Here is a 12216-nt window from a genome sequence, read left to right on the forward strand (position 1 = left end):
ATCCTCTGGTTGTCTGGTTGCTAGTAATTTTGTCTTCCCTAACTGAATACCCAGCAACAGTGGTCCAGGGTAAGCTCTCAGGGCTCCATGGATTTCTCCCACATGGGGGAGGCGGGAAGAAATGAGTCTACCAGTATGCCGTAAAATCTGGGGACTCAGCACTGTGTGCAGAAGAGAAGGTGGAAATAAAGAATGGAAAACGCCTTGGGACGTAAATCATAATCACTGCTGTGTGCATTTTAGAACAGGGACCCAACTCAACCCACAGCCCAGTTCCTTGGGAGCTAGAGAGGATGAAAATGCGGGGAATCAGACCCCAGGACCTGCTGCTTTCTCTTATGGAACAGGCTTGTCTCCCTGGAAGGCAGCTGAAATGGGGCTGCAGGAAGGAAGTAGGTTAGACTTGAGTGAGGACCTCTTCCTGTGAGACTTGGAGACTTGGCAGCTCCTCAGGTCCTGCCTCCTTGCAGTTTATATCCAGTCCATTACCACATCTCATTAGTTCTTCTTCCCGTCTGTTTCTTGAATCTGAGTACTTCTCCCCACCAACACTGCACTGTCCTCATCCAACTAACATCCTCAGTTACCTGGATTATTGCATTACTCTCTCTGGCTCCCTCTATAGTCCATTTTGTGTGCTGCAGCTTGAAAAAAACCAAACGTCACTTCCCAGTGCCCTTGGGAGAAATCCTATCCCCATCAATGTGTCAACTGAGGTGCTTTGTGGCCTACCCACCGCTAATCCACCTTCATCTCCCTACTCCCCTGAACTCTCCAGTCAGCCACCTGGCCTTGGTGTCAGTTCCTTGGATGCCAGACATTCCTTCCAGCTGCCGGCCCTTTGCACAAGCTGTTCCCTCTGCCTGAAACTCTCTTCCTGCAGATCTCGTGTCCTCTTACCTGCTCAGAGAGGCAATCCCTGTCCCCTTCACCAAGGTATGTCCCGCTGCCCTGGGCTGTTCATTAATAGAAACATTCTCCCTAGTCCCACTAAGCACATTTGTGAATGAGTGGCATCTGTCGCCTGCACTGGGATGCCGGGTGTAGGAGGTCAGGGCTCTTGTCCACCTCATTCACCAGTGTATTACTCAGCACCGGTAAAGCAGACACCTGGACTCATAGGTTCCCCAGCGAGCTCAGCCTGACTCAGGCTAATCACCCTGGAATGTGCCAGCTTCACACTGCACAGACTTCGCATGAAGGTGCAGGTGGGGGTGTCAGCACATTGCCCAAGGCCACACAGCAAGCTGACTGCACCTCAAGGCAACTTGGCTCACTGCAGGGTCACGCAGCCCTGGGTTCAAATCCCACCTCTACCACTTCTGAGCTGGGCGACCTTGGGCACATGGCCTCTCCTCTCTGGGCTTTCATTTCCTCTGTAGCAAATGAGGATAATAACAGCATTTGCCTCAGTTACTGAACAGACATTTATTAAGCACCTACTGTATGTCAGTGAACACGACAAACCCTTTGGCCTCTTTCCTCCTTCATCCTTTCTTGAGGACAAGTGTGGCGGTTTGTCTTTCCTGGCTGTTTCCTGGGCAGGCCTGTCCTGAAAGTCAAGCCAGAGTAAGCGCCTGAGTTTCCTTCATCGTCCAAACCTGTGACATGGTCTGGGAAAGCCCTGGGTGTGCTGGCCTGCTGGGCCTCACAAGCCACCTCAGCTGGTCGCTTACCCCTCACTCTCTTCTAAGCCTTCTCTCCTCGATCCCTTTATTATTTGGCCCAGTGTTTACGCAGCTTTGAAATGAATGGATTGGGCCAGTGATTTCTTTAGTCTCCTTTTGTCAAAATCAGTTCAGTGCGTGTATCAGTTGGGGTTCTTTAGTGTCACACAGCAGAAGCCAATTCTGGATAAATTATTAAGCAGAAAAGGAGTTGGGGAGAATGGTGTGACCACCTGGCTGGACAGGATAGTGCCAGCAATAGCTGAACAGAGGGACTGTAATGTCCATCTCATGATTGAAGTTCCCAAGGTAGAGATCTGATTGGCCAGCCTGACTCAGGTGACCTCCTAGGGGAAGGTGGGAATATTGATTGACAGCCCCGTTGGAAGCTAAGTCGGACCTTTTACCAGAAATGGAAATTAAAACTGGGTGGCAGAAGCCACAGATCCACTCCTACCCGCCAGGGGACATCAGTGCCTGGGAGAAAGGCCAAGAAGGTCGAACAGCTGTGGCACAGAGAATCCCCACCTGCTTTTCCCTAAAGGACTGGAAGTGACACACACACTATCCACATGAGAACCTTGTGGACTGAGGCCCAAAGATGTTTGACAAGTTCCCCAGGGGACTATGATGTGCTCCTCCCCCACCCACTTAAGAACCTGCAGGGACACTCGAGGACCTCCCTTATCTTGCCAGTTGGACCCAGCCTGCCCGGGTTCCATCTCTTCCACTGCTGCACCACGCGCACGATTCCACCTCCCTCTGCCTCAGTTTTCCCATCTGTAAAATGGGGGAAATAACAGTACCTACCTCATCATGTCATGGTGAAAACGGAATGAATCATCAGTGTAAAGTACTGAGAAAAACACTGGCCCGTGATAAGTGCTGGTATTGGCTGTTAGGGTTCAATTGTAGCCTGAATTTGTCTGAATCACCTGAAACTTACCCCCCACTTTCTCCCTCAAACTGGGGAACCAGAAGGCAGCATAGTGTGAGAGGAAGAGGCCCTCAGGTCCATCTCAGCCCTGTCACCAACTTGGTGTTCGATTCCAGGCAAGTCACCAGACCCACCTGCCCCCATCTGTGCACTGGGGGAGAGCGGTGGGCCCTAGACAAACTGATCTGATAGGTCCCTCCCAGCACGACTTTCTCAGCAGAAATCTTTGGATCTCAAGTGGCGTTCCCAGCAGGATTATTGGATTCCAGGTCTCCTGGGATTGATGAGACCATGTGAGGCCAAACCCTGTTCCCAGGACTCCACAGAGAGTGACCATGTGGTCAGCTGGTGCCCAGAACGCCAGGGAACCAGGTGTGCTGCCTCCCCTCAGGTTAATAACAGCAGCCAGCACTTAGCAAGCCCCACCGTGCGCCAGCTGTACGCATCTCCATAAACGTTCTCTCACCCAGCCTTTGCAACACCCTGCTCGTGTGGCCCCGTTTCACAGATGGGAAAGCAGAGGCTCTGAGAGGTTAATTGCCCAAAGATCATACCTCTTGTTGGAGTCAAAACTAACTCCTGATCACAGGTCTGAGCTACACCAACAACCTCTAAATCATACTGCCTCTCTCGGTACTTTTAATCCTCCCAGTAGTAATTCCTGGGAAGGGTTGTTGTTGGATGCTGTCGAGTCGATTTGACTCCTAGCAACCTATAGGACAGTAAAACTGCCCCATAGGATTTCCTAGGCTGTAATCTTTACGGGAGCAGATCAGCAAGTCTTTTCTCTAGTGGAGCCACTGGTGAGTTCAGACCACTGACCTTTCAATTAGCAGCCAAGTGCTTAACCATTGTGCCACTAAGACTCCTTTCCTGGGAAGTAGGAACACTTAAACTTTCCCACCTTATAGATGGGAAAACTGAGGCTCAAAGCCCTATGGGATTTGGATGCAGAGCGGGTCTTAGAGCCTGTGAGCTTAATCACTGTGTTCTACCCTGCACCAGCAAACACAGATGAAAACACAGAGCCTGGAAACCCACTGAACTTACATCAAGTGTCCACCCAACCCCATTCCCTCCAACTTCTCCAGGGGCCACCTGAAATCAGCTTCCCCAGGACAGAGCACACAAGGTGGCAAGGAATGACCTGCAGGGCCTCCGAGCAGAGTGAAACATCAATACTGGTCCGCATGAGCGGGGCGAATGACATCCTTTATCAGGGCCCCTGAGCCACGAGCCAGATCTTTCCCACCTCCTCCTTGGAGCCAGGGCCAGCCCTCTGTGCCGCCCAGAGCTGCCCCCTCCCATGTTTATCTAACTTCTCTGACCCTGGCGAGTGCTCATTGCTTCTTTATTCCTTTCTAAAAAAACAGGACACAATAGGAAGCGTTTCCTTGAACTTATTAAAAAATCCAGACTTGTAAATTAATTTGTTCATGTTGTACAAAGGCAGTGCAGATGGACTCATTAGCATGCACACAACAAATAATTATAGATGAATTTTTAGCTGGCCTGCCTAATGCGCTTGCTGGGTTAATTATGTCAATGTATAATTACATCAGCCCGGGGAGACATAATGGCATACCCCGCTGAGCAGGCCCTGCCTAATGACGGGGCGTGGGGGAGTGCTGACAGAGGAAAGACGCGGCGGCGTTCACGCGCACCTGCTTACCTCGGCACAAACGCCCGTTGTCCAAGCCTCCCGCCACCTACACAAACAGGTGGAAGAAGAGAAAATGGACAAGCATCCTTGTTCCAGCCAGACCTGAAGGCCCTGTGTACAGGCACTGCCCCATTTCTTCCATCAGCAAATATTTATTGGGTCAGACTGTGTGCCAGACTTCGTGCTAAGCACAGTGGGTCCAGTGGGGGAGCAAAAAACATATACCTCCCAGTGCTCCCTGTGGAGTTTGCAGTCCAGTGGGTGTTAATTCAGCGGACTCGCAAATAAGTTTAAGTAGTAACTATGATGGATACTGGAAAGAGAAGGTGCAGGCAGCTGGGAGAGCTCATATCGAAGGTCTGACTAGTCAAGGAAGGCTTCCTGGAAGAAGTAGCATTGGGGTTTCAATATGGAAGATGAATAAGCAGTGACTAGCTGGAAGGAGTAAGGGAGGCAAGGGTATTCCAGGCAGAGTCTCCTGCCTGTACATAGGCTCTGCAGTGGGTGGGTGCATTGGAGGACCTGAGAGAAGGCCAGTGGGACTAGAGCACAGAGAGGCAGGAACAATGAGGGCTCCCATTTGTTCTGAGCTTACCAAGTGCCAGGTGCTGTGCTGGGCATTTAATGTGGATCTTTGTCCTAGCCCCATGAGGTCGGTACTTGTATGGAGAGGCACAGAGAGCCCAAGTCCCTTCTTAAGGTCACACATCAATCCCGAGAATTAAGTATGGATTAGACCACATCCCAGGGTGTCTGACTCCAGAGTCCATGCTGTCCATCCTGCTGCCCTCAGCAGAGAGCAGTAGCCAGGCAGATGCTGGAGGGAGGCTCCCAAAGAGGTACCAGGAACGGAGGAGATGGCTTCAGCGTACTGGAAAGAACTGTGGACCAGACCATGGGCACCTTGGTCAGGGACGAAGAGATCTGGGCTTCCCTGGGCACCCCGGACACCTCCTGTGACTGCTGTGGGGGGAATGTCCACATCACTGGGGCAGCAAACATTTGTGGTATCAGAGTCTCAACTCCATCCTTCAGCAAGTTAGCTGGGCTGTCTGAGCCTCAGTTTCCTCATCTGTGAAAATGAGTGGTCCAAGCCAGCCTCCAACTACGAAGGTCGTAGGACCTCATTCTCCTGGGGCTTTGTAACCTGGAAAATGCCACCCCAACCTTGGAATTATTCAGGTGTTATTAGTCCCTGCCCTAGGTGGGGAGTCAAGGAAAGCTTCCCAGAAGAAGTGTTGCTAAACTCTAGACCTGAAGGAAGATGGTGGAGAAGGGGTGGGAGAGGGAATGAGATTCCAGGCTGGCCGGGAGACCTGCACAGCTCGCTTACAGCAATTGGGGGATTGGGAGGCATCTTACATGCAGAAAAGTCACCATTTTATTGACAGCCGTGTGTCACAGATGATGGTGTATTAGTCTGGTCCACAGAGAAGCAGGCACCAAGTCAGGCTTATACTGCGCGGCTGCTATCCGTGAGGGACACGCCTGTGAGAGGAAATGGGGAGGGGCCAGGGGGCTGGGAGAGTCGTGGACTAAGGAGGTGTGAGTGCAAAGGAAAGGGAGAGGGAGGGAAGGTTGCTGGAAGCGTGCAGTCCAAGGAAGGCCAGGCAAGGCCACAGGGGAGTCCTCAAGCCCAAGGCGTTTCTCAGAGGAGCCCGTGTCTCCGGGAATGGACCAGACTTAGTGTCCCAGCTGTGCACAGGGTGTTCTCAGCGTGACGGTGTCAGAGTGCGGCAGCTGGAATCCTTGCTCAGCCATGATTCCTGTGGCTGGAGATCTGCAGGGCACATTCTTATGGCAGCCACAGATGACATCATAAAAAGAACCATTTGCCACCGAGTTGATTCCAACTCCTGGTGACCCCGTAAGTGTCAGAGTAGAACTGTGCTCCATAGGATTTTCAGTGTCTAATTTTTTTAGAAGTAGAGCACCAGGCCCTTTCTTCCAAGGTGCCTCTGGGTGGACTCAAACCACCAACCTTTCGAATAGCAGCTGAGCATGTTAACCACTTACACGACCCAGAAAATGCAGTTACAGGCAGTCCCCAGGTTATGAACATCCAACTTAAGTATAGCCCATTTACTTACGTAAAGCCTATTATATTAAAGATTTGAGGTCCATACAGCGCTTCATAACAAATAGGCCCTACTTTGCAACGCACACAGAACGTTCTTGTTCCTATTGCTGCATTTTTATGTTAAAGGTGTTTTAGTGTATCTCGAAGTGTTTCTTTTAATTTTTTTATGCATAGGAAGGTACACTGTATACTAAGACAAACACTTGACTAACTGATGTTAGCTGCAAACCCTACCTAACTGTTGCGACTTACATACAATTAGACCTAAAGACAGACTTAGGAAGAGAGCTCATTCGTAATCCAGGGACTGCCTGCATTACCATAATTATTGTGATCATTATTATTCCTAGCTGGGCAGGACACCTCTCACCCAGGGAGAAGGCTGCTCCCTCCTAAAGCAGAAAATCCACGTTGTTAACCCTGAACCATCAGAGCGACTCCCAGATGGCTCTTGTGGATGCCCCGCTAGGTCACCATGGAGGGACCCAGCACCTGGGCCCTCATCACCCTACCCGCCTCTCTTCCTCTGCAGACCCCGTGCCTGTGTTTGAGGCGGCTCGCAGCCTAGACGACAGACTGCAGGCCCCCAGCTTCGACTCCAGTGGGCAGCCTCGGCGAGACCTGCACGCTTCGTGGAAGAGGCATCCCGAGCTGCTCGGCCCCAAAGGTACTGATGAGTCTTCGCAGTTGGGTGGGACGTCCGTGACAGACAAGTGGGCTATGGATCTTCAGCAGCCACTTGGACACCCTCAGTGGGGTGGCGGGTAGGGATCTTGACTTTATCCTTTTAGAGGTGGGATGGGTTAAGGTGACACTGCCGCTGAAACAGATGAGCCCTCAAATCTCAGGCTGAATATATTTGAAAGGTGGGGAGGTTACAAGGGATGCTCCGTGCAGTCACTCAGGGACCCAGGCTACGGAGGTCCTGCCATCTGCAACATGTGACATCTGGAGTCACAGTGAATGTTGACAACCAGCCAACAATCAGAGGAAGAGAACGTGGAGGGTCCTGCTGGGGTTTACAGAGTCCAAGCCTGGAAGTTCACCTATCACTTTCACCCACATCCCTTTAGCCAAAACTCAGCCATGTGGCCACACCTAGCTGCAAGGGGGGCTGGAAAATGTAGTCTACCTGTGTGCCCAGGAGGAGAGGGAAGCAAGGGTTAGTGAGTACACAGCACTAGCTCAGCCACAGATCCTGAGAAGAGATGAGCTGGGGCTTAAAGAATACCTGAGCTGATATTAGAGTCCCTAGTGGGTGCAAACTTTTAAGTGCTTGGCTGCTAACTGAAAGGTTGGTGATTCAGGTCCACCCAGAGACACCTCAGAAGAAAGGCCTCGTAATCTACTTCCAAAAAACCAGCCGTTGAAAACGCTGTGGAGCCCAGTTACAGACTGACACGCGTGGGGTCGCCCTGAGTCTGGGTCGACTCTACAGCAGCTGGTTTACATAACAAAACCATGTCTGTGCTGTTGACTACTGACACCCGGCACCTCCGCTGTGCCTCGGGCATTAGGCCCTTAAGAAGTGTGGTGAATGAAGAAAAGAATACTCAAACAAGCAAGCTTATAGGCAAAAACGGAGCCTGGGTGGCACAAGGGGTTTGTCATCAGCTGTGAACTTACAGGTTGGTGGTTCGAACTTACCCAGCAGCACTGCAGAAGAAAGGCCTGACAAGCTGCTTCTGTAAAAATTATGGCCAAGAAAACCCTGTGGAGCAGTTGTACTCTGCAACACGTGGGGCCTCCATGACTCGGAACTGACTTCACAGCAGCTGGTTTCGGAGCCGACGTCAGATTCTAGACAATGTCCCGTTTTCCTTTCTGCCTATAAATATCCAGATGCAGAAGCCTGGGGTCTTGGCCCTTAGCAGGAGTCTTAGTGTTAGGGTCTAATGGAGTAATATTGTACCTCTGACACTCTAAGCTTGGGACCAGTTGAGAAAAGACATTGGCAGAAATGCCTTCCAAGCACTGTCTCTAAACTTGTCAGTTCTTCATCCCCAGCTCACATGCCGACACCTCTGTGAAGCCTTCTGAGATTCCCTAGCAAAACCCTAGCAAAACCGTCACTCCTTCCCCTGGGTTCCCCCTGGGGCTCAGACCTCCCTCCTGAGTAATAGAAGTGTGGAAACTGCCTTTCTAGAATGTTTGCTGTGTGGCAAGCCCTGTTTGTGTGCCTTTCCCACGCCATTCTGTTGTCTCCCAGCATCACCCTTACGAGGTGTCCCTGGCCCCATTTCATAGATGGGAAAACTGAGTCTCAAAGCCAGCAGGTAGCTGATCAGGGACTCAGACCAAGGGACTCTCTTGAGGTCACTTGTTGCCCTGTGTCACCATGGTCTTACCTCGTCTTCTTGTTTGCTGCCGTGGCCCCAGCTCCTGGAACATACCTGCCATGTGTGCGAACAATGGGTCAGGCTCCCTAAGCCCCTGTCAGCCACTGAAGGGGTGCCCTGCGTGAACCACCCAGCTTGGCTCTTGGTCTCACATGCCAAGTACACAGTAGGACTTTAATAGCTAGGACAGAGGTTAACAGAGTAAGTTGGTCCCAAGGTTGGGGAACTCAGATTTTGGAATTCTCAGGCCACAGGTCGCCTGGCCAGACCCTCCAAATGGCCTCCAGCTGCAGTTTCTCAGGCTTCTATTTAGAGGGAGCCTGAACTCTGGGCTCTCAGCGTCCGCCCTCCTGAATCCTCGCAGGCAGAATCCTGGCTCCGTCCTCTCCATTCCCTGGGTCTTTCTGCCTGGGCCTCCCAGGGGCTCCCCCAGAGAGTTCAGTTCAGGCTCCCACCCTCCACGGCCCCTGCACGCCCTCTGCTCCCACAGTGAAATCAGTGCCAAAGGCACACGCTGATCCCCTTTCCCTCCCGGCAATGAGTCGCCGCAAGGCTATGGAGGTGGACATGACATGGGTCCTGCCCTGTGGCATCTGCAGGTGAGGCAAGTGGAAAGCGGTGCAGGCAGAAGAGGAGTGTCGGAGTGTGTGCTGTCAAAGGAGGGGAGAACCTGAGTGCTCCTCAGTAAGTTAAACACAGTTACCACAGGACCCAGCTACTGCACTCCTACATACATACCCAGGAGACCTGAAAACTGATGTTCAATCAAAAACGTGTACACAAATGGTCATCGAAGCACTATTCACAGTAGCTAAAAGGCAAAAACAATGCAGGTGTCCATCAGCAGATGAATAGATAAGTAAAACGTGCTGTATATATCTATACAATGGAATATTATTCAGCCAATAAAAAGAACGAAGTTCTGATACATGCTACAACATGAAAACATGATGCTGAGTGAAAGAAGCCAGACACAAAAGATCAAATGTGTATAATTCCGTTTATATGAGATGTGCAGAATAGGCAAATCCACAGAGAAAGAAAACAAATTAGCAGTTGCCAGGGGCTAGGAGCAGGGAATGAGTAGTGACTGCTAATGGATTTAAGTTTCTGTTAGGAGGGACGAAAATGTTCTGGATTGAGGTAGAGATGGTGGTTGCGGTACTCAGTGCCAGTGAGTTGTTGTTAGGTGCTGTTGAGTCGGTTCTGAGTCATAGTGACCGTATGTACAACAGAACAAAACACTGCCTGGTCCTCACAGCCATTGTTATGCTTGAGCCCATTGTTGCAGCCACTGTGTCAATCCATCTTGTTCAGGGTCTTCCTCTTTTTCACTGACCTTCCACTTTACCAAGCGTGATGTCCTTCTCCAGGGACTGATCCCTCCTGATAACATGTCCAAAGTAATCTCACCATCCTTGCTTCTAAGGAGCATTCTGGTTGTACTTCTTCCGGGGCAGATTTGTTTGTTCTTTTGCCAAAAAAAAAAAAAAATTTGCCAGTCCATGGTATATTCAATATTCTTTGCCAACACCACAACCCAAAAGCATCAGTTTTTCTTCAGTCTTCCTTATTCATCATCTAGCTTTCGCATGCATATGAGGCAATTGAAAACACCATGGCTTGGGTCAGGCGCACCTTAGTCTTCAAGGTGACATCTTTGCTCTTCAACATTTTAAAGAGGTCTTTTGCAGATTTGCCCAATGCAATGCATCGTTTGATTTCTTGACTGCTGCTTCCATGGGCATTGATTGTGGATCCAAGTAAAATGAAACCTTTGACAGCTTTATCTTTTGTCCGTTTATCATCATGTTGCCTATTGGTCCAGTTATGGGGATTTTTGGTTTTTTTTTTTGTTGTTGAGGTGTAATCCATACTGAAGGCTGTGGTCTTTGATTTTCATCAGTAAGTGCTTCAAGTCCTCTTCACTTTGAGCAAGGAAGGTTGTGTCATCTGCATAACACAGGTTGTTAATGAGTCTTCCTTCAGTCCTGATGCCCCATTCTTTTTCATATAGTCCAGCTTCTCGGATTATTTGCTCAGCATACAGATTGAATAGGTATGGTAAAAGGATACAACCCTGACACACACCTTTCCTGACTTTAAATCACGCGGTATTCCCTTGTTCTATTCCAACGGCTGCCTCTTGATCTATGTACAGGTTCCTTGTGAGCACAAATAAGTGTTCTGGAATTGCCGTTCTTCACAATATTGTCCATAATTTGTTATGATCCACACAGTCAAATGCCTTTGTATGGTCAATAAAACACAGGTAAACATCTTTCTGGTATTCTCTGCTTTCAGCCAGGATCCATCTGACATCAGCAATGATATCCAGGTTCCAAGTCCTCTTCTGAATCCAGCTTGAATTTCTGGCAGTTCCCTGTTCGTATACTATGGCAGCTGCTTTTGAATGATCTTCAGCAAAATTTTACTTGTGTGTCATATTAATGATATTGTTCGATAATTTCTGCATTTGGTTGAATTATCTTTCTTGGGAATAGGCATAAATATGGATCTCTTCCAGTCGACTGGCCAGGTAGCTGTCTTCCAAAGTTCTTGGCATAGACAAGTGAGCACTTCCAGTGCTGCATCCGTTTGTTGAAATATCTCAGTTCGTATTATGTCAATTCCTAGAGCCTTGTTTTTCAGTAGAAACCCTGGTGGCATAGTGGTTAAAAGCTATGGCTGCTAACCAAAAGGTCAGCAGTTCAAATCCACCAGGTGTTCCTTGGAAACTATAGGGCACTTCTACTCTGTCCTGTAGGGTCTCTGTGAGTCAGAATTGACTCAACGGCAACGAGTTTGGGTTTTTTTGGTTTTATTTTCACCAGTGCCTTCAGTGTAGCTTCGACTTTTCCCTCAGCACCAGCACCATCGGTTCCTGATCATATGCTACCTCCTGAAACAGTTGGACGTCAACCAATTCTTTTTGGTATAGTGACTCTGTGTATTCCTTCCATCTTCTTGTGATGCTTTCTGTGTCATTTAGTATTTACCCCATAGAATCCTTCAGTATTGCAGCTCAAGGCTTGACTTTTCAGTTCTTTCAGCTTGAGAAATTGTGAGTGTGTTCTTCCCTTTTGGTTTTCTGTCTCCAGTTCTTTGCACATGTCATTATAATCCTTTACTTTGTCTTTTTGAGCCACCCTTTGAAATCTTCTGTTCAGCTCTTCTACTTCATGATTTCTTGTTTGCTTTAGTTACTCGATATTCAAGAGCAGGTTTCAGAGTCTCTTCTGACATCTATTTTGGTCTTTTCTTTCTTTCCCGTCTTTTAAATGACCTCTTGCTTTCTTCATGTATGGTGTCCTTGATGTCATTCCACAACTCGTCTGGTCTTTGGACATTAGTGTTGAAACCTGTCCGCCGTGGGTGACCCTGCTGGTATTTGAATATCGGTGGCATAGCTTCCAGCATCACAGAAACACACAGACCCCCATGGTACGACAAACTGACAGACACTTTGGGGCGGGGGGTGCCAATGAATTACGTACTTTAAAAGGGTTAAAATCTTGAATTGTGTGTCT

General features: G+C 49.3%; 1 protein-coding gene across 6 annotated transcripts in view; it reads left to right on the top strand.

Annotated features, from left to right (window-relative positions):
* Positions 1-12216, top strand: part of CUX2 (cut like homeobox 2) — a 162219-nt gene that overhangs the window by 116679 nt on the left and 33324 nt on the right. For 4 of the 6 annotated variants that reach the window (XM_064272200.1, XM_023539304.2, XM_064272199.1 and 1 more), the window contains one exon: positions 6880-7014. The exons of 1 other annotated variant lie outside the window; for it this stretch is intronic. In XM_064272200.1, the coding sequence (XP_064128270.1) occupies positions 6880-7014 (135 nt within the window). Of the gene's footprint in view, positions 1-6879; positions 7015-7060; positions 9371-12216 lie in introns of those variants that run through there. One more of the 6 variants, XM_064272202.1, reaches the window with a different exon arrangement.

Source organism: Loxodonta africana, chromosome 19, assembly GCF_030014295.1.
Source record: "Loxodonta africana isolate mLoxAfr1 chromosome 19, mLoxAfr1.hap2, whole genome shotgun sequence".
NCBI lineage: Eukaryota > Metazoa > Chordata > Mammalia > Proboscidea > Elephantidae > Loxodonta > Loxodonta africana.